General features: G+C 27.5%; 1 protein-coding gene across 1 annotated transcript in view; it reads left to right on the top strand.

Annotated features, from left to right (window-relative positions):
• LOC107452856 (nephrin) overlaps nucleotides 1-25,745 on the top strand; it is a 61,795-nt gene extending 36,050 nt beyond the window's left edge. Inside the window, exons 4-15 of the mRNA XM_016069478.4 lie at nucleotides 2,311-2,514; nucleotides 4,057-4,353; nucleotides 9,022-9,312; nucleotides 11,490-11,777; nucleotides 12,708-13,007; nucleotides 14,623-14,748; nucleotides 15,465-15,495; nucleotides 16,466-16,551; nucleotides 18,476-18,597; nucleotides 21,067-21,267; nucleotides 23,417-23,542; nucleotides 24,470-25,745. Of these exons, the coding sequence (XP_015924964.2) occupies nucleotides 2,311-2,514; nucleotides 4,057-4,353; nucleotides 9,022-9,312; nucleotides 11,490-11,777; nucleotides 12,708-13,007; nucleotides 14,623-14,748; nucleotides 15,465-15,495; nucleotides 16,466-16,551; nucleotides 18,476-18,597; nucleotides 21,067-21,267; nucleotides 23,417-23,443 (1,973 nt within the window). The 3' untranslated portion in view covers nucleotides 23,444-23,542; nucleotides 24,470-25,745. The remainder of the gene's footprint in view (nucleotides 1-2,310; nucleotides 2,515-4,056; nucleotides 4,354-9,021; nucleotides 9,313-11,489; nucleotides 11,778-12,707; nucleotides 13,008-14,622; nucleotides 14,749-15,464; nucleotides 15,496-16,465; nucleotides 16,552-18,475; nucleotides 18,598-21,066; nucleotides 21,268-23,416; nucleotides 23,543-24,469) is intronic.
• Nucleotides 25,746-25,946: the final 201 nt, after the last annotated feature.

The raw sequence follows: 25,946 nt of genomic DNA, 5'->3' as shown, positions 1-25,946 counted from the left end.
TAAATTTATACAAATGACATACAGAAATTCCTAAAAATTTATTTAAGTATTTTTCTTCCTCAGATTTAGCATCTAAAAAATCCTATAATCACTGTCAAAACCGCATGCAGAGATATATGTGAGTCATTTCCAAGAAAATTTAGTTATAACATTTCTTAAAATTAAGTGTCTATTAGAAAAATGGTTTTAAAAATAATATAAGATTCATATTTAATTAAAAATATTTGAAAATTAAAAATTATACTTAAAATTTTGAATAAGTAAATGAATTCTGAATATACCGTTCGCAAAATGAAAACGGACCAATGACTGAATCTTCACGTTCTAGGATTCAATCTTAATGGTGTGAGAGGGAGACTTTAAATATGCTAATTAATTAGCCCAGACGATATTTTAAGTTAAGGAATCAGACGACATAAACTTTCTATGAATATATTCCTTTTTTCGACGAATTAAGATTTCTGATCCCCAATATATAGAGGGCATAGTCCCAATCATTTGGTCAAGATAGCGATAAGAAGTTAGGATCCCTTAAAGCTAATTTTATTTTTTGCGTATTTCACCATATCTTGAGAACTTTTTAAGCGAATTAAAAAAATATTGCACTCAATCTTAAAATTCAATTATCCAAAGTTAAAAAAATTTAGTGAAATTATAATTTTTTAATATTTTATGAAATAAAAGACGAAAATATTTTGAATTGTAAGGCATACAATTTTTTACATAATTTTAAGAACATGTCAAAATACAAAATTTTAGAAAACTCTGTTTAATAGTTCCTAAAAATCATATTTTGAACATTCGACTTCTTTAAAATTCCATTTCTAAAGAATTATTCAACCAACTTAGCTCAAATTGTTTTATTCAAAATTACAAAGTTTTAAATTATTTTCGAAAATGTATACTTTACAATTCAAATTTTTTCGACTATTATTTAATAAAATGATAAAAAATAATGAAAAATAATAAATAATTACTAAAATTAATTTTTTGCATGGAATTATCTTTGTATAAACGAATTTATTAACTATGCGAAAAAATTTTTCAATTCGCTCAAAAATATGGTGAAAAACGTAAAAAGTAAAATTAACATTTGTAGCTCCAAACTTTGGATCGCTTTCCTGACCAAACTGTGGGGATCGTATTCCACAGATAGCGGTTACATTCTATATTTTGCTGGTCAGAAATCCGAATTCGTAAACAAAGGAAAGTTTATTCAGCGAAAGTACTTTTTCGTATCTGATTTCCAAATTTAAAATATCGTTTTCCCTAATTAATAAGCATATTTGAGGTCGCCTCTACGAATTATTAAGAATGAGTTCTAATACTTTTAGATTCGATCATTAAATCAAAGGTAATTCCGAGCGGTCCATTCATTTTGCGCACTGTTCATGATATTCTCAGAATCAGAAGCATTTTGAATAGTTTATGTTTAAAAAAAATAACATGAGACATATTTTAAAATTATTAATTAAGCATTTAAAATATAACTCATTTATTTCACATTCGGTATGCAATCAATTGTTAGAAAAAAATAACATATATATATATGAATATTTTTTTTTATTTCCAATGAGCTGCACAATCAGTCTTCCCGATGAGCAGACCTAGTGCGTTCTCCAGAAGTGGTATCCACTTTTTCAGGACCACCACAATGGGTGAGAAACCGTTGGCCATGTTAATTTGGATGTCTAGCTTCTGCCACACTAGATGGCAGCACCGAGACTCTATTTGGATGCTAAAGTGCACTAGGAATTTAATTTTTCTGGAAATGCCAATAAGGCACTCCAGGGATCATTTACATACCGCATAATCATACGACATGGCAGCTGAGGATTTTCTACATCCCGAAAATCCAGTGTCTGGGCCGGGGATCGAACCCGCAGACTTGGGCTCACAAGGCCGACGACAAACCAACTGCGCCACCTAGCCACACACACATATATATATATATATATATATATATATATATATATATATATATATATATATATATATATATATATATATATATATATATATATATATATATATATATATATATATATATATATATATATATATATATATATATATATATATATATATATATATATATATATATATATATATATATATATATATATATATATATATATATATATATATATATATATATATATATATATATATATATATATATATATATATATATATATATAAATCTAATTTAAATATCGTAGTTTTAGTTGTTGCCTGTGAAAGATGAAAAATTACTTTGTTAAAAGCGGTATTTTATAACACTAATTTCATTATTTTCTTTTCTCTTAGGAAACCCTGCTCCTGTTGTAACGTGGTGGAAGAACGGCCACATGTTGGATGAAACTTATTTTCGAACTGCTAAAGGTTTTGTGAGAAATGAGCTAGTAATAAAAGAAATTCGAAGATCTGATTTTATGCTGGAGCTTGTTTGCCAAGCCTCAAACACAAATCTCACTGACCCTCTCAGCACTTCCGTTTACGTTGATTTAAACCGTAAGCATGATATAAATCCATATTTGCTTTTTACATTTGCATAATTTGTAGAAGCAATATTTTTTCCTCTTTTCGTTCTGTAATCGGCAGCTCCTTACTTTTAATATATGTGTTTAAATTAATAACTCCGTAGCACTTGAAACTGAGAACCATGAGTAATACACAAAATAGTCAAACCAACTAACATTGAAATATTAAATAACGAAAAGTCAAAATTAAAAAAAATTCATTTACATTTAAATACACAATATGTAGCTTCAAACTTCCATGCAAAGCAGTGACTTTAAAAAATACAATATATATGCATATTGCACTGAGAAAAGATTGTCATAACTATCAGAATATGGTTGAATTTCCGTCTTTCAAGCTGCATGGCAATACCAAAAAGCTCGATAATTTTTACCAAAGAATGTTGGTAGTGATTTGAATGACATAGCCAATAAACTATGCCTTATTTTATAATCTTTGATAATTCTTGGTAAATGTAGCAAAATTTGGTAATTTTATCATAATACCATATTTCATAAAAATTTATTTGGATAAGTTTACTCTTCAGTTTTGTATTTTTTACTAATTGTGCTGTAATAAAATCTATAATTTTGAAAATTATAACATCCTGTAAACTGTTACCATATTAATAGAAAAATTGTAGATATTGAATGATATAAATACCGTATATTTAATTTTTATAAGACAGAATTGTATTTTTTCAACCATGCATGATTTAGTTGTATGGTGGACTAACATAATTGCTTATAATAATAGATTGGTGTTTTTTCTTTTTTTTTTCCTTTTGTAAATCAAAAATTTTATCTGTTACTATGTATATTACAAACGTATTTAAAGATACTAAATATGAACTAAATCACTGCATAAAGTTTTACGTGATTTTGCTTTAGTTATAAGTATTTACTTAAGTTAAATTTAAAATTTGTTCCTCTTATTTTCATACAGAATGAGTTAAAATACGTGCTGTAGGTAATAGGAAATAAGACGATTGTTAAATGTTGCACTAAGTATTTTGAAAATACGCGAAACGTTAATATTAAGTGTGTTTTAATTATCGTACACCAGTCATTTATTCATTCTTTTAGAATACTCGTATGTGTTGAATTTAATTAGTGTACGCCTCAAAGCATATAGTTTGCATACATAGAATATTTTTAAATGAATTGAAATAAATAGTGTTTCTATGATCAATATGACATCTAAAAGAAATCAGTAACTGAACTAAACTTGAAACAAATAATTAATGTTCCCAAGACATTTTCAAAAGCCAAATAGATACCTTCAATAGATTCAATATTTTATTTGCTCTATGCGAAAAATAAAAACTTTTTTAATTATTAATTTTATACCATTTGTTAATTAAGTATAAATGTAGTTTCCGTAGTTCAATGAATCAATAGTAAAATTACAAATATAAAATAAATGCATGGAGCAATTTAATTGAGAAGTTTGAATGCCTTCAATTTTAATTAATCATAGTATAATTTTTCATATTCTAAAAAGGTTGCACATTAATATTTAATTATTTTTCAGTGCGTCCATTATACGTACATATAACAACTACTCCTAAGCCTCTGAAAGCAAGGACTGACCTTCGACTTGACTGTGAGACATCAGGTTCAAGGCCGGCAGCTAAATTATCTTGGTGGATTGATAATAAAATCATCCAAAACAACAGGCAATCATTTTTTGTAAATAGAAATATAACGTATAGTAGTTTTCATCTAACTATCAATTCTGAAGACAATGGAAAAACAGTTTTATGCAAAGCAGAAAATCCAGCCTTGCCTCACAGTGTTATTCAAGATGCATGGACACTCAACGTACTTTGTAAGTTGTCAAATTGTGTTCATAAGAATTTAGTCACAACAATTCATTTATCAGAATTCAAGTTTTATTTTTTACTATTAACACTTATTTAGACATCATTCAGTGCGTAAGACGCCATTTAAACATCATTCATAAAAAGAAATACAAAAATATTGACCTTGATAATAGTAAAAAAAATTTCAAGAGTAACTCCAGCATTTTCTCTCAGTGTTTCCGACAATGTATTAAATCTCAACGCCATAAGCAGCAAAATAATTTGGGCCCTCATTTGTCCAATATTCATGAATCTTGGCTCAATAAAGGATCAAAATGCTATTAATTTCCCGATATTGGTCCTATATAGAATAGCCCACTTTACCTGATATTTTACAGTGACTTTACAATTAATATCGGCCTTACATAAAAGTGCGAGATTCACCCGATATTTTATATATATTATTCAGCCTATATAGACCTTATATTAGCCCGATATTAAAAAATGCAGACATCCCAATATTGGTCTTTCGGTGCATGTTCTTATAGGTCCCATATTGAACCAATTTTGAGCCGAAATGGGCAATGATAAAGTTATTGTTAGTGGCAATTTGTGAGATGAAAAGTGTAATATAATTAACAAGAATTTAAACGAGGCTGCTAATTTAACAGAAGTTCAATGGAGTTGCAATTTCAATTTTATTTACTTATTTTAGAATTTTTTTTTTTTACTTATTCAGAAACGCTTGAATACTTTATCAGTTTTGTAATTTTGTCTCATTGCCAATTATTTCATTCAACTAAAAAAATGCCAAATTGGGTATATAATTTTAAATCAAATACGTCAAATCGTTTTTACATATCTACGTGAGCTTAAAGATTTTTTTTATAAAAATATTAGCGGAATTGATTTGATACTTAAGTAATTTTGCGAAAATATGTAGCTAAAAGAGAAGGCGGTGAAAATAATAAGAAACTAAACTAAACTTTTTCACTTTTATTGAATTGAATGTAGAGTTTAATGGCACAAGATCCGCGAAAGGGCATGTTGCTCCTAACAATCGGTTTCAAAACAAATCAAAGGCGAAAATCATCCTGCTATTTTTTTCTTAATAAAATTTACACAATGTAACAAGTGTATTCGAAAATGTATAAAATCAGCTAAAATATTATTACTATAAAACAAGATGAAACAGGTTCGAAACAGGAATTAAATCAGATAAAAGTGTAAATAGGATAAGACAATTATAGACAATATAAAATACCAATTGAGCGCAGAAAGGACAAAGTGTTAGGATTATGAGTGTCTCCTTACAAATTCTCTAGAGAAAAAATAAGACTACTACCAAAATACCATAAAGGGTGAGACCATAAAAGTTAGAACAAGGGCAAATAGTTAAAATATGGTTAATCAAAAGTTGCACTGGATTTTAATATTGTTAGAGTAGCAATGGGAAGACGGTTCTAAAAGCAGCAAATATAGATGCGTTAAACGAGTGTGGTTGATTCGGAAATGGATTAGGATAATTTCTGCGTGACGCAGTCGTAATACAGGTGAAGGGTTAGTATCTGATTTAATTAAGTACAATTTGTTAATAATTTTAAGGTCCCACGACGGGACTCCACGCTTGGCGAAAACGTGGGTGGTCTCTTCTTATCAGGATCCTCTACAACAGGTAGGTAATCGAGCACAGACGAAAAGCTCTCACCATTAAATTTGGCGACTACGACAAAGGGTAAGAGAAAAGAGAAAGTAGGAGTAAAGGGAGAGGAAAACGAAGGAAGGACAGATCACTGGAGGACTCCGGGGGTGTGATTTATAGTGCTAACCTAAAAGAGGTATAACCCCTGAGGGGTTGAACATTGCTAAAAATTACATAAATTACATTTCGTTTAAAAACTGAAAAATTACAAAAAAAATTTATTTTATTTAAATTTAATTACAGATAAAACATAATTCAAATCATATAATAAACATCCAAATTTAATAGAGCCAAGTTCTGATATAAAAATAATTAAGTAAACAATAAAAAAGGGAGAATTAATAGAAAAAAAATCTTCCTTATTGAAATCTTTTTTCTATATAATTTAAATATTGAATAATTACAAAATATTCTAGCGTTACTTTGCCTTTGTGAATATTTAATAAAAAAAAAACTAAATTTAACTTGTACAAATGAAATACATCATAATTACTTAAAGTATCATATTTATATGTATTTTATGTTCGATATTATGTATTTTTCTTTTGCATACATCTAATGAAGATCTCTTTACCGAGTTTTTGCCAATGAATAATTCATAACTTATGTTTGAAGAAGAAATTAATTTACTCAAAATTTTATTTTCCTTATTGCACGCAATTTCACTTGTTCTTTAAGTTCTATTAAGATTTAAAGTACGCATCAGAAGAATTTTTTTATTTAATGAGCTTTTCACTAAGTACGAATAAAATAGTTTTTAATGAATCATGCTGCTCATTTTTAAAAATAATTTTAAATTTAATTAAATTTTCGAAAGCAAATATATATATATATATATATATATATATATATATATATATATATATATATATATATATATATATATATATATATATATATATATATATATATATATATATATATATATATATATATATATATATATATATATATATATATATATATATATATATATATATATATATATACTCTGTAACAAAAAAATCGGCGCAACAAGAAGCAATCATCCGATTGCTTTGTATGCATGAATGTTTTGAACAGATATGACTGGAATGATGCCGACTGAGGACGTATATTCTTTAGCGTCGAATCCCGCTTCCAACTGTGTCCTGACGATCATCGAAGACGTGTTTGGAGACACACAGGGCAGAAGAGGGATCCTGTCTTCACTATTGCACGCCATACAGGCCCTCAACAAGGCATTATGGTCTGGGGTGCCATTTCCTTTGACAGCCGGACCTCTTTGGTCGTCATTAGAGGTACACTTACTGCACAGCGGTATGTCGATGACATCCTAAGACCTGTTTTGCTACCGTTCCTTTCGCAGTGCCCTGGACTGGTTTTTCAGCGGGACAATGCCAGACCACAGACGGAACGTGTTGCTATGATCTGTCTGCAAGCTTGTCAAACTCTTCCTTGGCCTTCTTATCAGGCTCCGATGGGAGAGAGATCACCAGATCTCTCTCCCATCGAGCATGTCTGGGATATGATGCGAAGGCGATAGCATCTGGCACAGAATGTGGATGACCTCGTTCGACAACTGGATCGAATTTGGCAGGAAATACAGCAAGAGACCATCCGGGAGCTTTATCGGTCTATGCCACGCCGTGTAGCAGCTTGTATCCAGGTTAGAGGCGGGTCAACACCTTATTTGACTTGCTACTGTAACTCTGCAATAAATTATTCAGTTGTTCTGAAATTTTAATCATTTACTATTCTGTACATTGTCTTGCTATCCGCGAATTTTCGTTTCTATCGGACAACTCTTTCATGGTGCGTCGATTCTTTGTTATAGAGTGTATATATATATATATATATATATATATATATATATATATATATATATATATATATATATATATATATATATATATATATATATATATATATATATATATATATATATATATATATATAATATACATATATATATATATATATATATACTGTTACTTGAAAATTGTGTTGGGGACCTTTTTTTTTTTTGCTTTCTGTCGTAATTGATTTTTTAACAGAACTTGGATTTATTCGTATAGTTGATTTCGAATCTACAATTAATTTCTCTCCCTAAACTACAGTTTTTCAAATGACATTCTTAATCTATTTTTTGTCAAAATGAAAAAGTCTCAAAACGTTATATATATATATATAGATAATTCTTAAAATCTTGCGACAGATTTCTAAGAAAGTTAGGGAACATCTTCAGGATTAAAATTGTACAAGATCCCATGTCAAGAAATGTTGCCATATGCCACTAGAGACGCTTCCTTATTACGAACTGTTTCTTCACGTGCTTCTGAAAAAGTCAAAATAGGGACGCCCCTCCAGCAGCACACAGTGACATTGTCGGGTGTCTATGAAATTTTAATTCATGTGCCCTAACTCCCCAAGAAGTTAGTCGAAACATATACCCGACACACTGTAACGCTTTTAAACTTGTGCAGTTTCACAATATATATAGACTAAAAATGGCATTAAGAAATATATAGCTTTATTAGGAGCAAAATTAATTTCAGATTTGAAATTTCCAAATTATGCAAGATAAAGCATTTGTATAAATGGAAATAAAAATATTTTCCCCTGTGTTAGGAAATAATTTATGTAAATTCTATGAATTAAAGCAGATTTATCAGATCTAACATCAATTAAACTTAACTTAAATTACCAGATTTAATCTGATTTCTTTGTATTTTCATGAAGTTCCTCTCCAAGTAACTTTTCAAGTAAGGGTTAACATTAAGTACTCAAGGTAGCTATTGATTTTTATGCTTAACTAATTTCAGATATGAAAGCTTACTATGTTAATTAGGCATGTTCTATTATTTGAATAAAAGCAAAAAAATTTGTTTTTCATTGTTCTGGGAATATTTTATATAAACTGTGTGAACTAAAACAGGCTTTTCAGATCTAACATCATTTAGGCTTTACTTAAATTGCCAAATATAATTTGATTTCTTTCCTTTTCATGAAGTTCCACCCCAAGTGACTTTGCAAGTTGGCGCTAACATTAAGTACTCTACGATCAAGGAAGGCAATGATGTGTACCTGGAATGTGTAACTAAGTCAAATCCTGGAATAAGAGAATTAACTTGGTTTTTCAATGGTGTTCCTTTTTATGGCAATGCATCTACTGGTATTTTAATCTCCAATCAGTCTTTGGTATTGCAAAAAGTTAGGAAGGACAATAGAGGGAGATACAAATGCTCTGCTGCAAATACTGAAGGTAAAGGTGAAAGCTCGGAATTGTCACTTGAAGTACGATGTAAGTTTCAAAATATATTTATATTTCTCTGCAATTCATTAATTTCAGCAAAATCCATTTCACGCATGAAACAATAGCAACGTATAATCGAATAAATCTTTTATTTCCTTGATTTTTTTATTAACTTTAATGAACTCAAAATAGGAATGTTGTTAATTCTGCATTTCTGATAAGACCATTTGTTGATTAATTTCAAGTTTTACGTCCAGATTATGTCAATAGGATACCACTACATGACAGCCAGACACAAGCTGGCAATCTGAAGCTGAAGTTAAATGTGCAATGTTCAAAATTTTGAAAAAAATCATAATGAAAAATTATTTTTGCGGTAGAATACGTGAGAACAGCAACGTAGAAAGTGAAAATAAAATTGTTTCTAAGATATACAACCTAATTACTCCTGAAATATACAACATTTTTGTTGCTATAAACAAACTTTTCACTTGCACCAAAAAATAGATGATAGAACTAAGATACAGTTAAAAAAGAGTTATAAGACAGAGTTCCAAATATATCCGAACACACGGATATACATCCAATAAGCAATCGAGTTACAACAAGTAATTAGTGCTTGATCCTTACGGTGACTGAATTGTAATAAGTATTTCTAACTTTTGTAACTCCGTTACGAATAAAATTTAGTTGTTCCTTATTTCCCCGGTGATTGGATACAGGCGATGCTTCTCAATAGCGTTATCGTTTATTTTCTTTCTATCTCTTCCTTTTCCTATCGTCTAGAAAATTGTCGGTGACTATAGTTACGAGGTTAAACTATTTCAAGTAAGGGTATAGAGAACATTTAGAGCATTTTTCGAAGTTGATCGGCAAAAGAAGTAGCAAAAGCTTCTCTCTTTGTGTCCGTGACAGTAGAAAAAGCTATACTCTGCCACGGAAGGAGTTCTTTCGTCAGACAGATTGTAAAAGCGGGTCAGTATTACTCAACTGTTATTTTTAAGTAAGTTTCTTACTGGTCAAAGATTATACCAAATCAATTGACTTAAACAAGTTTAAAAGGTTGGTACTAAATGTAGAGTAACAAAGTAAATAAACAAGTAAAATAACAGGAAATAACTTTTGATCGAATTGGATTTTCACACATACTGGAACTCAATGGTTCACGGTTTACAGGTTTGATCTTAAATATGCTAATTACTTAGCTTAAATCATATTTTAAATTGAGAAATCAGACACTAAAACATACTTTCTCAGAATAAAGATTTTTGCACAAAACATACGTACAGCACAAAACGTAACTTTTTTAATTACATATTTTAACCTTTGACCCTCAAAAAACAAGGGGCTGCTTCTTTCAGAGTGAGATGGTTTAATAGGTCGATCAGAAAAAGGGTCCAAAGTTAGTACCTCTTAATGTTCATTTTACTTTTTGCGTATTTCTCAACTCAGGAATTTTTTTAATTGAATCAAAATATTTCGCTCATAAATATAAAATTCATTTACCTACAGATTAATGCAAAAAAATAAATTTTTGTAATTATTTATTATTTCATTTAATAATAGTTAAAAAACAATTTGAATAATCAGGTAAACAATTTTCTTATGTAAATCTAAAGCACGTAACTTTTCAAGGCAAAATACAAATTTTGAACAAAATCCGTAGTATTGTTCTGAGAACATCCTGAACGCTAAAGAAGTCGTATACTTTAAATTCAATTTCTCTAAAACTATTTACCCGATTTTATTCAAATTTTATATTTTGGTATATAAAAATAATACATTCTTAAAAATGATATAAGGCTTTTGATCGCTATTAGGAGCATATTTGACAGAGTGCGGCTACTCTCTGTATTTTGAGGCACAGAAATTTACATCCGTCCAAAACAGGTATGTTTATTCAGAGAAAGTATGTTTTTTGCGTCTAATTTTGCAACTTAAAATATCGGTTGCATTCATTAAGTAGCACATCTAAGATCACCCTTTTGAACCATTAAGATTGTGCCCTAGTACGTGAAGATCTGATCATTAAATCATAAGTTATCCAGGACACTGCACAATCGTACATGCACAGTTCATACATACCGCTATTCTATACATAGTAGGCAGCTAGAAGTTTTTAAAACATTTTTCTTAGTAATAGTAATATTTCAAAGTTTTGTATTCATAGAAATATATAATTAAAAAATTAATTAAAGAGGAATTAGTTTATTATTATTTTTCAGATGCACCAACATGTAAAGGCATTGGAAAGTCACTGTACGGTGTTACAAGAGGGGAAAGCGTGAATATTACTTGCGAATTAGATGCTGATCCAGATGATGTCATCTTTCGCTGGTCCCTAAACAATTCGGTTGAAAATGTAGAATTGATGAACTTTACTTCAAAGAAAATTCGTAGCATTCTTACGGTAACTCCAAAAGCTCTATTGGATTTCGGTGTGGTTATGTGTTGGGGGACAAATGCAGTTGGTGAACAAAAGGAACCATGTGTGTCTAGGATTATTCAAGCTGGTATTACATTTAATATTTAATTTATATAATGATACGGAACGAAACATTATACGATAAATTTCGTATACTGTTTTATTAATTATTATTTTAAATGTTTCTTAAATTTAAAAAGAAATTTTAATTTTAATAATTCGAAGTTCTGAAAATAGGAAAATTTAGCAAGTGTTTTTTTTTTCATTAGGAGGAGTTAAAGTTAGCATATCGAAATGTATTCTCTTTTAATTTTAAAAATAAAATTCTTACTTTACGGAGATGTTTTAATTTTGATATTTTTTTCCAAAACGGATAAGAATTGATTTCTTTCGAGATACGAACAACATCATACATGAAATTAGATTCCATACAAACCATTGGACGTTTATTTATCTAACCAAAGACTCAAAAGCTAATCTAAAAGAATGTTTGATAAAACATTACTGAAATACATCGAGAGTTTTGGTACTTAAGGTAACTTTATAAAAATAATTACAATTTCTCCCTTTAATTTAAAATGTGCCTTGAATTTAATTTTCTGTTTTTGCTTTTTGCATTGGTGATAAAATGAACAAAATATTATTTAACTACATCCGAAAAAAATTATAAGCATAAGTAAAAATGTATTTTCATACATAGAGTATATTTTGATTAATATCATTTTTTTGAATACAATTTTGACCAAATTTGTTAATAATTTCAAATCCCCAAATTTGAGTAATCAACAAATTTAATTGAAATCTCTTTCATTGTTTGAAAAAGTAAATTCCTTCAACCTAGAAAAAAATCATGTATTTAAGTAGTTTCCAAATAAATAATACACATTGATACTATTCATAATATTCAATAAAATCACATGCAGCATTTCTGTTTTAAAATGTTTATGTGTTAACTTGAGTAAACATTTAGAAATATACATTATAAAAAAGTCTTTTTTTTATCCCTTTTTTCTTCCAGGTCCACCAGATCCTCTACGGAATTGTGTGATTGCAAACAGAACGCAAAACTGGATATTGGTAGAGTGTGAACCTGGTTATAATGGTGGCTTACCACAAAAATTCCATCTGGATGTCTATAATTCTGCAGTTGATCATCTTCATTTTAATCTGACCAATGATGAGTATCCTACTTTTTCGGTTACTAAGCTTTCTCCGAACACGCCTTTTGTACTAGTTGCATCTGCTTCAAATGAAAAAGGACGGAGTAATTCTGTTGCGCTACTGGGAAGCACACTTTCTGTTAGAGATGAAGAGCAAGGTTGGTAAATAGATAAATAAATTTAATCGATGAGCTTTTTCATTTTCGAAGATATGATTAAATAAACGCTTTTTATAATTTAGCAAAATTTAAATGAATAAATATTGAAAAGAAAGCCATTGGTTTTAGTTTATATCTACATCTTGATGATAGATTGCATATGATATTGAAAATGATTTCTAAGCATAATCTACAAAACTGTCATTTAAAGGATGTTTTGATAAAACGTGTAACTATATTCCCTTACAAGTACTTATTTCATTTATTTTTATTTAGATTTTGCTAAAAAATTAAGAAAAAGTTCCTCGCTTTAATAAGGTAAAATTTTTGTTTGAAAATGGACCGAACAATTTTTATATATTTCACATTTTGACTTTAATATTTTGTTCTAATACTACTGTAGAAGCATTGAAAACAGTGTTTAACAATTATCTATATAGAATTTTATTAAAAAAAAAACAAATATTATTTTTACACATTATCTTTTCAGTCATGAAATTAATTACTTTGTACATTTTAAATTATCTAAAAAGTTAAGTTAAGGAGTTAAGAGTTAAGACATTACTTCCGTGAATGGAAGACAAACAATGTATCAAAATCCCGGAAAAAGTTTAGAGAGTATTTTTGTAATGTATAAATACGATTTTCTACTTGTATTTTTTATTGATGTTTATAATAATGATGGCAGTTTTTTAATATTAATAAATTTTAAATTTATCTTTGAAATAGGTTCTCAAATTTCTTAAAGTTTTGAGTATATAAGGGAACTACTTTTCTTTAACTTACTCAAATTCCATGAAAAATTTAAGTTTTTACATAAAATTGCTGAAATTTCTTTCGAAACTCTCATACATTTTTTCGTAATTTTTCCTACATGGTCTTCAAATTTTATTAAAAAGAAGTTTTGTTTTTCAGTCGAGTTTTATATCAATATGTTGAAGAATATTTTTTCCTTTTGAGTTACATCGAATTATTTAGGTGTTTTATTTATAATGCCCAAACAATTTTATTATTTGAATTATAGAAGGTTTGTCGGTAGTTTAAAAAATGTTAACAATAGTAACCTTTATAGTTTATATGGATTTGTAATTACAAACAACTTGTTTCTGTCTGAAAATCTAAAACTATTTTAAAAATCCATTGCAATAAAACGAAAAAATCTATTTATTGACTATTCAGACCGATATTATTTAAGACGTTGAAATACCATGTAATATGTATAGATAGGGGAATTAATAAAATAGTGAACAAAGGAATTAAAACATAACATTTCAAACACCAGAGGGAAAGAGGAAAATAGGAAGGCAAAAAGGTTTGATAGAGTAAAAAAATGGCTAAAGGAATTACGAGTTAACAGATGTAAAAATACAGCATCACATAGAACTAGAGGGAGTAAACTGATTGAGATGGCTTCAGCCGATAGCCGGGTGTATTGTCTAAGAAAAAGAAGAAGGGGATCAAACCAAAATCATACAAACAATTACAGTTAATAAATTAGCACATCCCCACATAAATATCGAATGAAGATAATTATACAAAATTAGGTTCAACAGTTATGGCCCGATAATAATTATTATACAACCGGAATTAATTTTATTTTTTTATTTTATTTCAGAAGCTGCATTTATGAGTCGATTCACTCTATTAGTTGCTGTAACAATTGCAGCACTTAGCACTTTGTTGGCGATAGGCGTAGTCGCATTGGCACTTGTTCAAATACGAAGAAGGAGACTCCGAAAAGGTACTAATCAGTCATTCCACTCATGATTGAATATGTGAAGTATATTCCGTGTTTTGGAAAGAGAGAGTTTTCACCTATACATTAATATGATTAACTATTAATATTTTCTGTTTCATTTTGAATATACATCGAAAGAAATTACAGTTGTTTTTCGGTCACTTTTCAGGGCGTATTTTTTGCTTTAGTTAATTTTAAATGATAATAAATATTTTAAGTTCGCGTAATGAAAATTGCATTTATCGCAGACATATATTAATGTATCGATACATTAAAAATGCATAAGGTTTTTCTTAGCTCCTATAGATTTTAGAGAGTAAAATATTTAAATTATTAAACTTTAAGAAATGCCTAGTCAAAACTTTTTTTCGTTGTTTAGATTCCGCTTCAAGTGATTAAATTTAATTTAAAATGACATTGCTTTTTAAAAAAAATAAATATGTGTACTTTTTATTCATCAAATAATGGTTGAAATCATAATTCCTTAATATTATCAGTAGACATTTTTATCAATAATAAAGCAAGTTGTTAATTTCTAATTTATCATATTATTACATGACAAAAATTGACGTTAAATGTGACATTGCCTCGTGCATATGACCTTTCTTTATATTATTTAGCATATTGACTGCAATTAGCATTTTACATCAATTTTTTGGAATTAAAATAAATTTATATTTTGATTACTTAGAAGTAACAATGTGCCAATATTGTTTCAGATGAATTTTCCATTGAAGAAGAAACAGAAAAGTAAGTTTACTTATTTAAATATTAATCCAATATTTTCAGCTAACCTCAGTGGTAAAATATCTATAACGTTAACTTTCTTCCGAAATCTCAATGGTGTTCCTTTTATAAATGTGAGATAAACAGCATATGCTGATTTCAAAAACAAATGAATAAAATTTAAATTTTGAAAATTTAAAAAGCAGTTACAAAAGTAATGATTTAGAAGATTAACGGAAACTTTTATGTCATTTTCGGATTTCTACTTCGAATTTCTACTTCAAATAATAAAGATATAAGTAAGGAAATTAATTGATTATTTATGCCATTGATTGTTATTCCTCCTTTTCTACCAAATATTAACTTTAGCTCACCGCACATTTGAGCTTAACATATATTTTTATTGATAGAAAGAAACAAATTTTCTCAACACTTTTGAAATTAAAAACAAATAATGAAATGCGTTAAATAAATAATCCCAAGATGTTTAAGCGGAATGATATTAATTGATTAAAAACTTCATTCACTTTAAAAACATACAAATAGGAAATGTCAGTCAACATTTTATTTGCATTTTACCCTGATTTGCCCCTCTAGGCCACTGCGGTTTTTCTTGTTCTATTTTTTATCTTTTTTTTCTGTCTCGGCTACTGTGATTTTTCTAGTTTTTTTTTTCTTCTCACATTTATTTTTTTTTTCATTTTTCGTTTGAATCTTAACTTTTTATATTTCACTTTTGTATCTTCTCATTGACGACCTTGAAAGCGGGTGCCGATTTTTGAGCGTCTGAAACATGTCGACTTTCATTTCCGATTTGCATGATTTTGAAGCGAATGATGTTTTTAATCAAGTAATGAAGTGCAATATTTATTTTTACTAAGTCAAAAGGGGAAAAAAAGAATTATGAATCAGATTTCAAAGGAAAGGACGTAATATTTCGACGAAAAATTATTGCAGTTGATGTTTAATTTTTCATTGCATACATTTGTTTCAGAGTTCAGAAAGCAACAAAGAAAAAAGTTGTTGAAGATGTTACTGAATTTTCTGTCGCATGTCCAGATGTGGTGCCACCAAACAATGGTATAAATTTTAGATCCTTACTAACTATTGAAAATACGCCTTAAATCTATTTTCTCGCATCTGTTTTCTTTTTTTATGGAAATTTAATCGTTGTTTAGATATTTCAGACAATCAGAAATTCAGATTCCAATTTTCTTTAGGAATAAATATTCATTAAATATAACTGAGATTATAAACAGGCAAACATATATAGCAAGCAGTTGCTTCTGCCAAAAAAAGATATGAAAACTCATAAATGTCGGTTTAGGAACACTTAAAAACCTGGGGTTTATTTTCAAATTTTTTCTCCATTTTTCTTACATTATATTATTTGATTTGCATAATATGGTATAGTTACAATTTTGAATTCCTACGCCTCTATTTACATCCCACTTATGCAGTGGGGATCTAGCTAAAGGTAAGGCTAAAGGGAAGGTCAGTAAAGCGAGGATGGTTGCAAGATATTTTAGTAGTCTATTACATGCAATAATAATTTTTTTTACTTTTAACGATATAAAGCCTTAATTTAAATAATTTCAATAAAATGCCAAATATTTCATACATTTTTGCATTTTATTGTTAAACTATATAACCGATTACGTAATATACATGTCTGTCTTCTTTTATTTGCTTATTAAATATATATGTAATATAGAACGCCTCATACTTGTCTTTCTATATTAAATCCTAAGCTTGAAATTGATTTCTCTTATTAATTTTAAGACGTAGAAATTGTCCTCTCACAAAGAGACATAAAAAGTCAAGTTGCCAATTAAAAGATTATTTTGTTAAGTTAATGGTTAGTTGATGGGATGAAGTTAATGGGTAATAAATCTTAGAAAAATACACATTATGAAAATCCCAAAAATTCCTTATTGTCCGAATGTTGTCATGTTTAGAACATATTAAAATCTCTAAATTTTCCGTTTGAATAACGTTGAATTAAATTAAGGATACTCTTGGAACCAATTCCCTTTCAGAATCCCTGTTTAAGTAGTGGGACCTATCAAAATTTTTCATGATGTAACTGCCAGCAAAACTACGGCCCGAATGGTCAAGCCTCAAGCCCCTGCCGAGAAACCCTTCTCTTTAAGAATATATCGTAAGATGCAGAATAAAACTTAAAAGAAGCCAAATTGTGCCTCTAATGCGGAAATGACTTGATTGTCTTCAAATAAGATCATAAATACTCTCTTTCTCTCTCTCTCTGTATTTATATATATATATATATATATAATAAAAAAATAAATACAAGAAAACACTAAGAAAGTTAAGAAAAACAATAAGTATCATTTATTGCGCTTAAGCTGCAAGTAAACAGCACTCATTAGATAAGTTCAAAATGAAGAATAAAACAAAGAAAAATTATAGACATATGAAAAAAAGGGGGTGGGAAATAATAAGTAAAAAAATAACAAACAACATATTATTTGAAAAAAAAAAAAAAAAAAATTATATATATATATATATGAAATATTAGTTAAAAAACCTGACAGAGTTTGCGGATATAATCGTGTGGGCTGAAGAAAAGATTATATCTTTTCTTCAGCCGGTTTCAGATCCGGTTTTTTTTCAGGTTTTTTAACTAATATTTCATATTTTTTTTTTTTTTTAAATTTGCTTGTTATTTTTTTACTTATTATTTCCCACCCCCTATTTTTCATATGTTTATAATTTTTCTTTGTTTTATTCTTCATTTTGAACTTATATATATATATAAATATATATATATATATATACACGGAGCGAAATTGCAATTTATGCTAGAAATTTTTATTTACTGATGTTAACAATATTGAAGTAATTGAAGTAATGAGTTAACAATATTGAAACAGTTGTGTGTAGTTCTAGGAACAAAAATTATGAAGTTTTTTCCTAAACTTGAATAGAATCAGTTATAAACTGTGGGAATAATTTTAACTGAATATATAAAATTTAATTACAGTTTGTGATAGTGAAAGTGTTGAAAGTGCTACGATTCAAGAAGGTCAATCACCTGAAAGTATAAAATGTAGTAGAAATTATAGAAACTGCGTAGTGGCTTTAAAGAGATCATGGAGCCTTAAGGTAATTTATACTTGAGTCAATTACAGAATTATTTGTGATGCATCTGTAAGTAACACATCAACAGGTAATGTGCAGCAAAAATAAATTAACGTATCACCATAAATTACTTTTGATCTAATGATCGGATCTTCACATACTGGTGGTCAATACTGTTTTAAATAAACGAAAATAGACAATCAAAATTTAAATGTACGACTTATTTAGTTTACAGCTTGTATATAAGGCTTACATACTAATTTGATTTCTTCGGAACTATTCGAACGATTTCATTCAAGTTTCGTATTTGGACATATACATTATTAAATATTATATTTTTCCCGTAATTATAGTTGAATAAACAATTATTATATATAATCAATGCATAAATTTTCGAGTTCCTTGAAAGTTCTCAAAACATAGATAAATACTTAAAAGTAAAATTTACATGCAATGTCAATTTTATGTTAAACTTAATACATCTCTCCTGACCAAATGACTTAGACCATAGTTCCAAGATTGCGACAATATTCTGTATTTTAAGGGTTAAAAATCGAATTTTGCTGAAAGAAATATTTTTATTTCGAGGAAAAAAAATAACATGCTTGGGCATTAACACCTTCTCTAAACATATAGCATATTTAAGGTCACCACCACGAAGATTGCGTCCTAATATGTGAGGATCAGATCATTGAATTAAAAGTTATTCTGGAGGATTTGTTTTTCTTCTTTTATACTATACTTCTAATTTATATCTATGCATAATTCTCCTTCATTATTAAAATGGCTTCGCTGCACTGTAAAAAAATTCTAGATCAAGTTACGGGAAAAAGTACTCGCCCTCTGAGAGCGTAGCATCTGTAAAATTCATTTTATCGTAAATTTTCACACCGTAATTTTGACTAAAATTTTTATTTAACTACAGTGATTCAGGGATTTTACTGTAAATATTACTGCAAAAATAGCACTGTATCAGATTATTTGACCCTAAAATTTGTACAGTAAGTATAAAATTTCCGTAAGTATAGAATTACTCAGAGTACCAGTATTCTTTAACGTAGTTTGATTAAGAATTTTTTTGCATTATTTTTTTAAATGCATGAAATGGAGGATTAGAGAGACATGAAAGCTGAATATCGGCCTGCAATTTTAGCATCACTTCAAAACAATTTTTCTTCTCGATATTATATCTGGAATCCAAGTGTAGAAAAAAAAAACATACTGAATTGTTAAATCGTCTCTTTATTTTTTTATTACATTTTTTTCAAGTATTTGAACCTTAATTTCAAAAATCCTAAGTTTAAAAACCTCGTAAAGTATATGGTTTCGTTATTAGTTATTTCAACGTGGATGCAATTTTAATGAATGCTTTTTCCGACGTAATAAATCACGATAAATCATGAATAAATCTGGAGTTTTCAGATGCATATATTTTTGAACCACTGCCACTGACTCATAATTGAATGCGGAAATCATGCATTATGCGATTACTCATAGCCGCTAGGCAATGTTACAATGCATCATGCAAACAAATAATGACTATAAGCTGGAGTTTTCTGAAATGTTTTATGGGAAACAGATTTATTGATTATATAACTTAATTTAGATTTAATTTAAAATACTACTGATAAATCTAAAATTGATCCTTAAAAAACTGGGGAACCATACCAATAAATCACCCCTATTAAATTTTTAAGAAAACAACTAAGATACTGAATGGGCAGATAAGAAAGAAATGAATATTGATTTGATTTTGGTAGATATTAATGATCCGGTATTCAGTAACATAAATTGTTTTATACAAACAAAGGATGCATTTTGGAAGGCATACACTTGCCTTTAAACTCAATTTCTCCAACAATGTTTATTCATGTAAAGCAAACAATACTTTTTTTTCTAACAGTACCTTTTCTAATAGTAATTCGTAAATGAAACCTTTTACTTCATATTTATAATTGAAATAAAACAGTTAATCTAATTGTAATGTTGGTAATGCAATTATTTTAATAATATTACAAGCATACATTTTTGTAATTATTCAGAAAGTATTGTTAGCCCTTTAATTTGCAGAATATCGTGTTCAGCAGGGAAAAATTGTTTTGATTTATAGTCCAGGCTATTTAAAATTAGTAAATCAAAATTTAAGAAGTAAACAAACAAACACAAGATACAAGTAGTAAACAAAATAGTAAACGAAAATTTCATCGTTATGTTTTAAAAACTATCGATATTGAATAACATTAATTTACAAATGAGTTTATGCTAATTTTTAAAGAAAAGTTGAATATTTTTATTCTTATTTTTTGTGAAGTGACTAGAACTTCAATCTTTACACTTAAATCAAGTTTTCCAAACATAAAAATCAGAATTGAGTGTACTTACACCATTAATCGGTAAGCTATATTGAACTAACATAAAAAATGTCTTACTATAAACGAATCATTAGCTAAAAAAAATTAAAAGATATTTTACTGATAAAACTTTCTTTTCCAGAAAAAGTACAGAGAAAAGGATGAGATAGAAGTTAGCTTAGCAGAATTAAACTATACAGAAGATTTACCCAGAATCCCACTATCCCCAACAACCATTATAACACCTTCACCATGGTATGAAGAAGAACATAATTTATCAAATCCAAATACATTGCTGAGATTAAAACACCAAGACGATCGCGTAGTGACTATAAATACTGAGGTAAGTTCGTTCGAATTATTTCTTGCAATTAGTTAATCAAATCCAAAATTTAAAAAAACAAATATTAATAAAAAAGAAGAATTTGATCTATTAATCATGCATCCATTACATGTTTTTTAAAAAAAAAACTAATAAGAAGACGAATTTGAGTTATTAATCCTACATCCAATAGATGTTTTTTTAAACTAATAATTTTGCAGGCACGTAAATTGTGTTTTATTATTATTAAGCAGTTTGACGCAAAACTAAGCATACACTACCATTTTCCTATAAAATTACTTTTTATTTGATTCCTACTAAAACTATTGATTTCTTTCAAGATAAAAGATAATAAACTAAAACTATTGAAATATAAATTGAATAAATTATGAAGAACAAAATTACTGCAAAATAATCATGATTTTTTGACTACAATGTTTCGAACTTGGAGCACTCTTCATTTTCTAAAGCATAGCGTTATAATTCTGTTAAATTTTCCAAAGAATTGTATGCTTCAAGGCATTTAAGTTTGTAATCTCTTTAGATTTCATTAGCAAATATCGACGTAGTGTTCGAATATTTTTTTTTTCTTTTCAATATGAGAAAACTTGCGAGGACTCCATATACGTTTTTTCAACCTAAAACATTGAAATTTGGCTAAAAGCTTTTGAATTTCACCAAAATAATGGCTTAATATTTTAGAAATGTACTTAGGTTCATTACCCATTACTCAAAATATGATTATTTGACCTTATTCAAGGTCATGAGTTCAGATTCAGGAAACGATGTAAACTTTAAATTATACCGTTGAAGTTGCCTTGCATTTGATCCAAATAATTAGAGGAATAATATATATTTGACACGGTGATGTTAACTAAATTAACTTCCTAAAAATCAAAATTAAAAAAAATGACAGCCAAGAAAATTTACAAAATATAAAATAATCAAATTGACACTATAAAAAATTGAGAGACTCAATTTAGCGTATAACTATTTTTAGGAACATATCATAATAAATTATTCGGAACCTTAATAAGTGCTATATTGCATTATTCTGTACGGAGAAACGATAGGTGATTATTAATACCTCTATTTAAATAAAAACAGATTGTCATTTATCAAAAAAAAATCAAAAAACCATAATTTCCTTTCATTAAAATTAGTAAAAATACATGAAAAAAGAACCGAATTCAACGTTTAAATAGTAGAGGGCTAACTGGCTCAGAACATTATTGGAATTTAGAAAAAAAAAAGAATCATATGCGTTGTAAGATTTAAAAGTATGTATACTTCAAACTCCATTAAATATTTTATAAAGTATAGTCGTAATTAAAAAATTTACATCACACAATACTGATAAATTCAAAACTAACAGTATAAACAATTAAAATAATAAATAACTATTCACATGCTCGTGTTTATTTAAATTTATTTTTCCAAAAATATACCTCTGATTCCAATTGGCAGTTAGAAATATGAAACAATTACAGCAATAAAAATAAAATTAAAACATTCTAAAAAATATGTTTGGGATATTTCAGTCCCATAGTTGATTTCATTCTACCCTTTTATTTCTCTCATTTTTTTCACTCAATTTTATCTGTAAAGAATAAGACTTAAATTGGAAAAAGTTCTTTATTACTTTGAATGAATTCTGATTGAGCTACAATCAGTCAACTTAAACATAACGCAACTTATGAAACAGGAAAATCAAAGTTATTTAAAATATAACTTTCTTTTAGTAAAACTTGAATAACACTGTATAATAGTAATACTGAAATTAAAGCAGGATTGGAAGCAACAATGAAATGAAACTTTGAGAAATGTAGTATCAAATTTTGAAGTAAACGCTGTGTTGCTTGGAAAAGAAAATGAAATATTGAGATGAACAGAAAGAACAATTAAAACTCTGTTATTAAAAGTATTATTAGGCATGCATATATATATATATATATATATATATATATATATATATATATATATATATATATATATATATATATATATATATATATATATATATATATATATATATATATATATATATAATATACAGTTATAAATAAGAAATCTTACAGCTTGAACTGCCTTAATATCTTAATAATAAAATTAAATATTATTTGCTTCATAAGAAAAAGTAGCAATCTGAAATATACATGATTTATTTCAGGATAATATAAGCGCATCTCTATATTGATGATGTTTATAAAACAAATACAGAACAATTTATTGTTAATGCGTGATTAAATTTAAAAAGGATCTTGGATAAGACGAAAGCACGCTACACATTTATCAGGTAATTTATCTTTTTTTGTTTATTTCTGTGCATGTAAGATTATTTTCATTAAAATAAAACGTAGTTAATGTAGATTATAAGATCTTTAATTAGAGCTGTTGAGGAATTTATAATTTCTCATGGATTCAACTAGAAGTAGATGTTAAACTGAAATTATCGAAAAATCAGCAGTAGAAATGTCATGTAAAAATAAAATATAAAAATATGATCACATAAATTCATTTATGTCGGAATAATCAAGGTGAAAATCCTGGAACTTTCAACAGAAAAGAAAGAAAATCCTAAATGAAAACCGCTGTAGAAATTTAGTTAAAATTTGGCCGTGCGAATTGGAGATTCTTTTTATTCATTTATTCTTAATTTTTTATTATGTGATGTTCGCACGATTATTTTTTGATGCTCTTTTTCGATTAAAATGTGGAAATACGGCGTTTGTCAACGTACATGAAACATTACGACTTGCTAGACAAGCAATGGTAGCGTAATTGTAGTCTCTAACACAATAATAGTATCTTTACCTCATCCATATCTTTACCTTAATTATCCAAAAATTATCGCTTATATCTCAACTACTTTTTAAAAGGACATTGGTAACACTAATTAATCAAATCTTCTGGGAGTTAGTAAAAACTTTTCTTTTTACTTCGATTTCATCATCATAACAATCGATAACAAGTTTTTCCACAATTTAGTAAATTAAATTAGAGCAGCTACTCTTACAATTAAAATTTGCATAACATATTTGCACTTAATATTTTTTGATAATTTTATTATATATATCACAAAAATCGTTTCATTGTAGATTGTATATAGATTTAGTAATATTGTTTTTAATATTATTTTCTAAATATTTTAAAATTTTTTTTGCGAACAGATATTGCATTTAATAAAGCAATACAAATTTAATGTGAATAATTTTATTTACAGATTTTTGTTGTCCAAATTATGCTACTACTTTGAGTGATGTGAAGAAATAATTCTTCGGCTGCATAAAAAAAGCACAAATCACTAAAATAAAAGAAAAATGTCATTAAAATGATAAAAAGAAACATTGCCTAAAATTTTTAAGTTATCATTTGAATAAGTAAAATTTTTATAATATTATCTAACTTTTATATTAATAAAAACATTATTAGGACTTATTTCGATTGAACGAGCGGCCTAATAATATTTATAGTTGATTCTTTTATAAAAATGTTAATATTACATATTTAAAAATTTATTTGCAAGAAAATGCAATAAATATGTAAAATTTTTACTATTACCTTTCTTAACAGAAGCCACATTGTTCAATTTTTATAAATTTGATCACATTTTTCAGATAAAATTTGTATAAAATGTTTCCTAAAATGTAATATTAATGAGTATCACCAAAAATGGATGCATTTTAAGGTATCTGACTAGTGCAAAATCATGTTTTTGGACAAAGTTGTTGAAATTGAATTCAGTATGAATTTAAAACCCCTGTAAAATACTTTACTTTTGTTTGTACTCCAATTAATTACAAAGTAATAGCAGTGATTAAAGATAATAGATTTATGTATTTAAGTCTTTGAATGCATTTATCTAAAAATCAGATTTTATTTCACTTCTTACAACACCTTAAATACGATATCTTATATTATTTTTAAAATAATTGTCTACAATTTTATCATGAGTGTTTATAAAAGTGGAAGACATGTTTGGAAATACAGGCTAAGAGAAAAAAGTAGAATGTTATTTCTTATACATTTAAAAATTATGAAAAATTTGCTTTTTAACTTCATTGATTTTTAACTCAATAGTATATGTATACTTTCTTTTAAGTTTTTTGTTTCAGACTATATACATTTATTTACAGTGTTTAGCGTATATGCAAAAAAATGTCATATTTTACGTGAAAACGATAATCTATGGAAAAAATGAAATAATAATAATTTTTTGCACAGAAAAAACAAACAGACTGGTTTTATAAAATGTTTACTTAATATTTTAAACAAAATTGTTGAAACTAGTCGGATACCTTAAATGTAATTTCTAATCTTTTAATATTTATATTAATCCTTGAATTCTGAATATGATCTAGAATACTTAATTTTATTTTTGATAATATTCGTTTAGACATACTTTCTTATTATATGTAAATATAAAAATGTTTGCACTAAAATATATTTATATTTTTGTTCAGACATACATTTCCAGAATAAAATTATTTTAACTAAAAGATTCATTTGTTCTTTCTTTAAAATATTTCATTGACGTTCTTACATCACATTACGATAAAATTAAACACTACTCTGTTTTTCGTGTTATTTCTTTCCTAATTTTATTTGTATTTTGTTTTTTCACGCGGGGAAAATTTTCAGAATTTTGTTTTTTCAAACAGAATGTAAACATCGATAACGTTTCATTTTTATATTGGTTA

The sequence above is a fragment of the Parasteatoda tepidariorum genome, chromosome 6, assembly GCF_982258835.1.
Source record: "Parasteatoda tepidariorum strain Cologne lab strain chromosome 6, Ptep-v5.0, whole genome shotgun sequence".
Taxonomy (NCBI): domain Eukaryota; kingdom Metazoa; phylum Arthropoda; class Arachnida; order Araneae; family Theridiidae; genus Parasteatoda; species Parasteatoda tepidariorum.
This window is presented reverse-complemented; position numbering and strand designations above follow the sequence as displayed.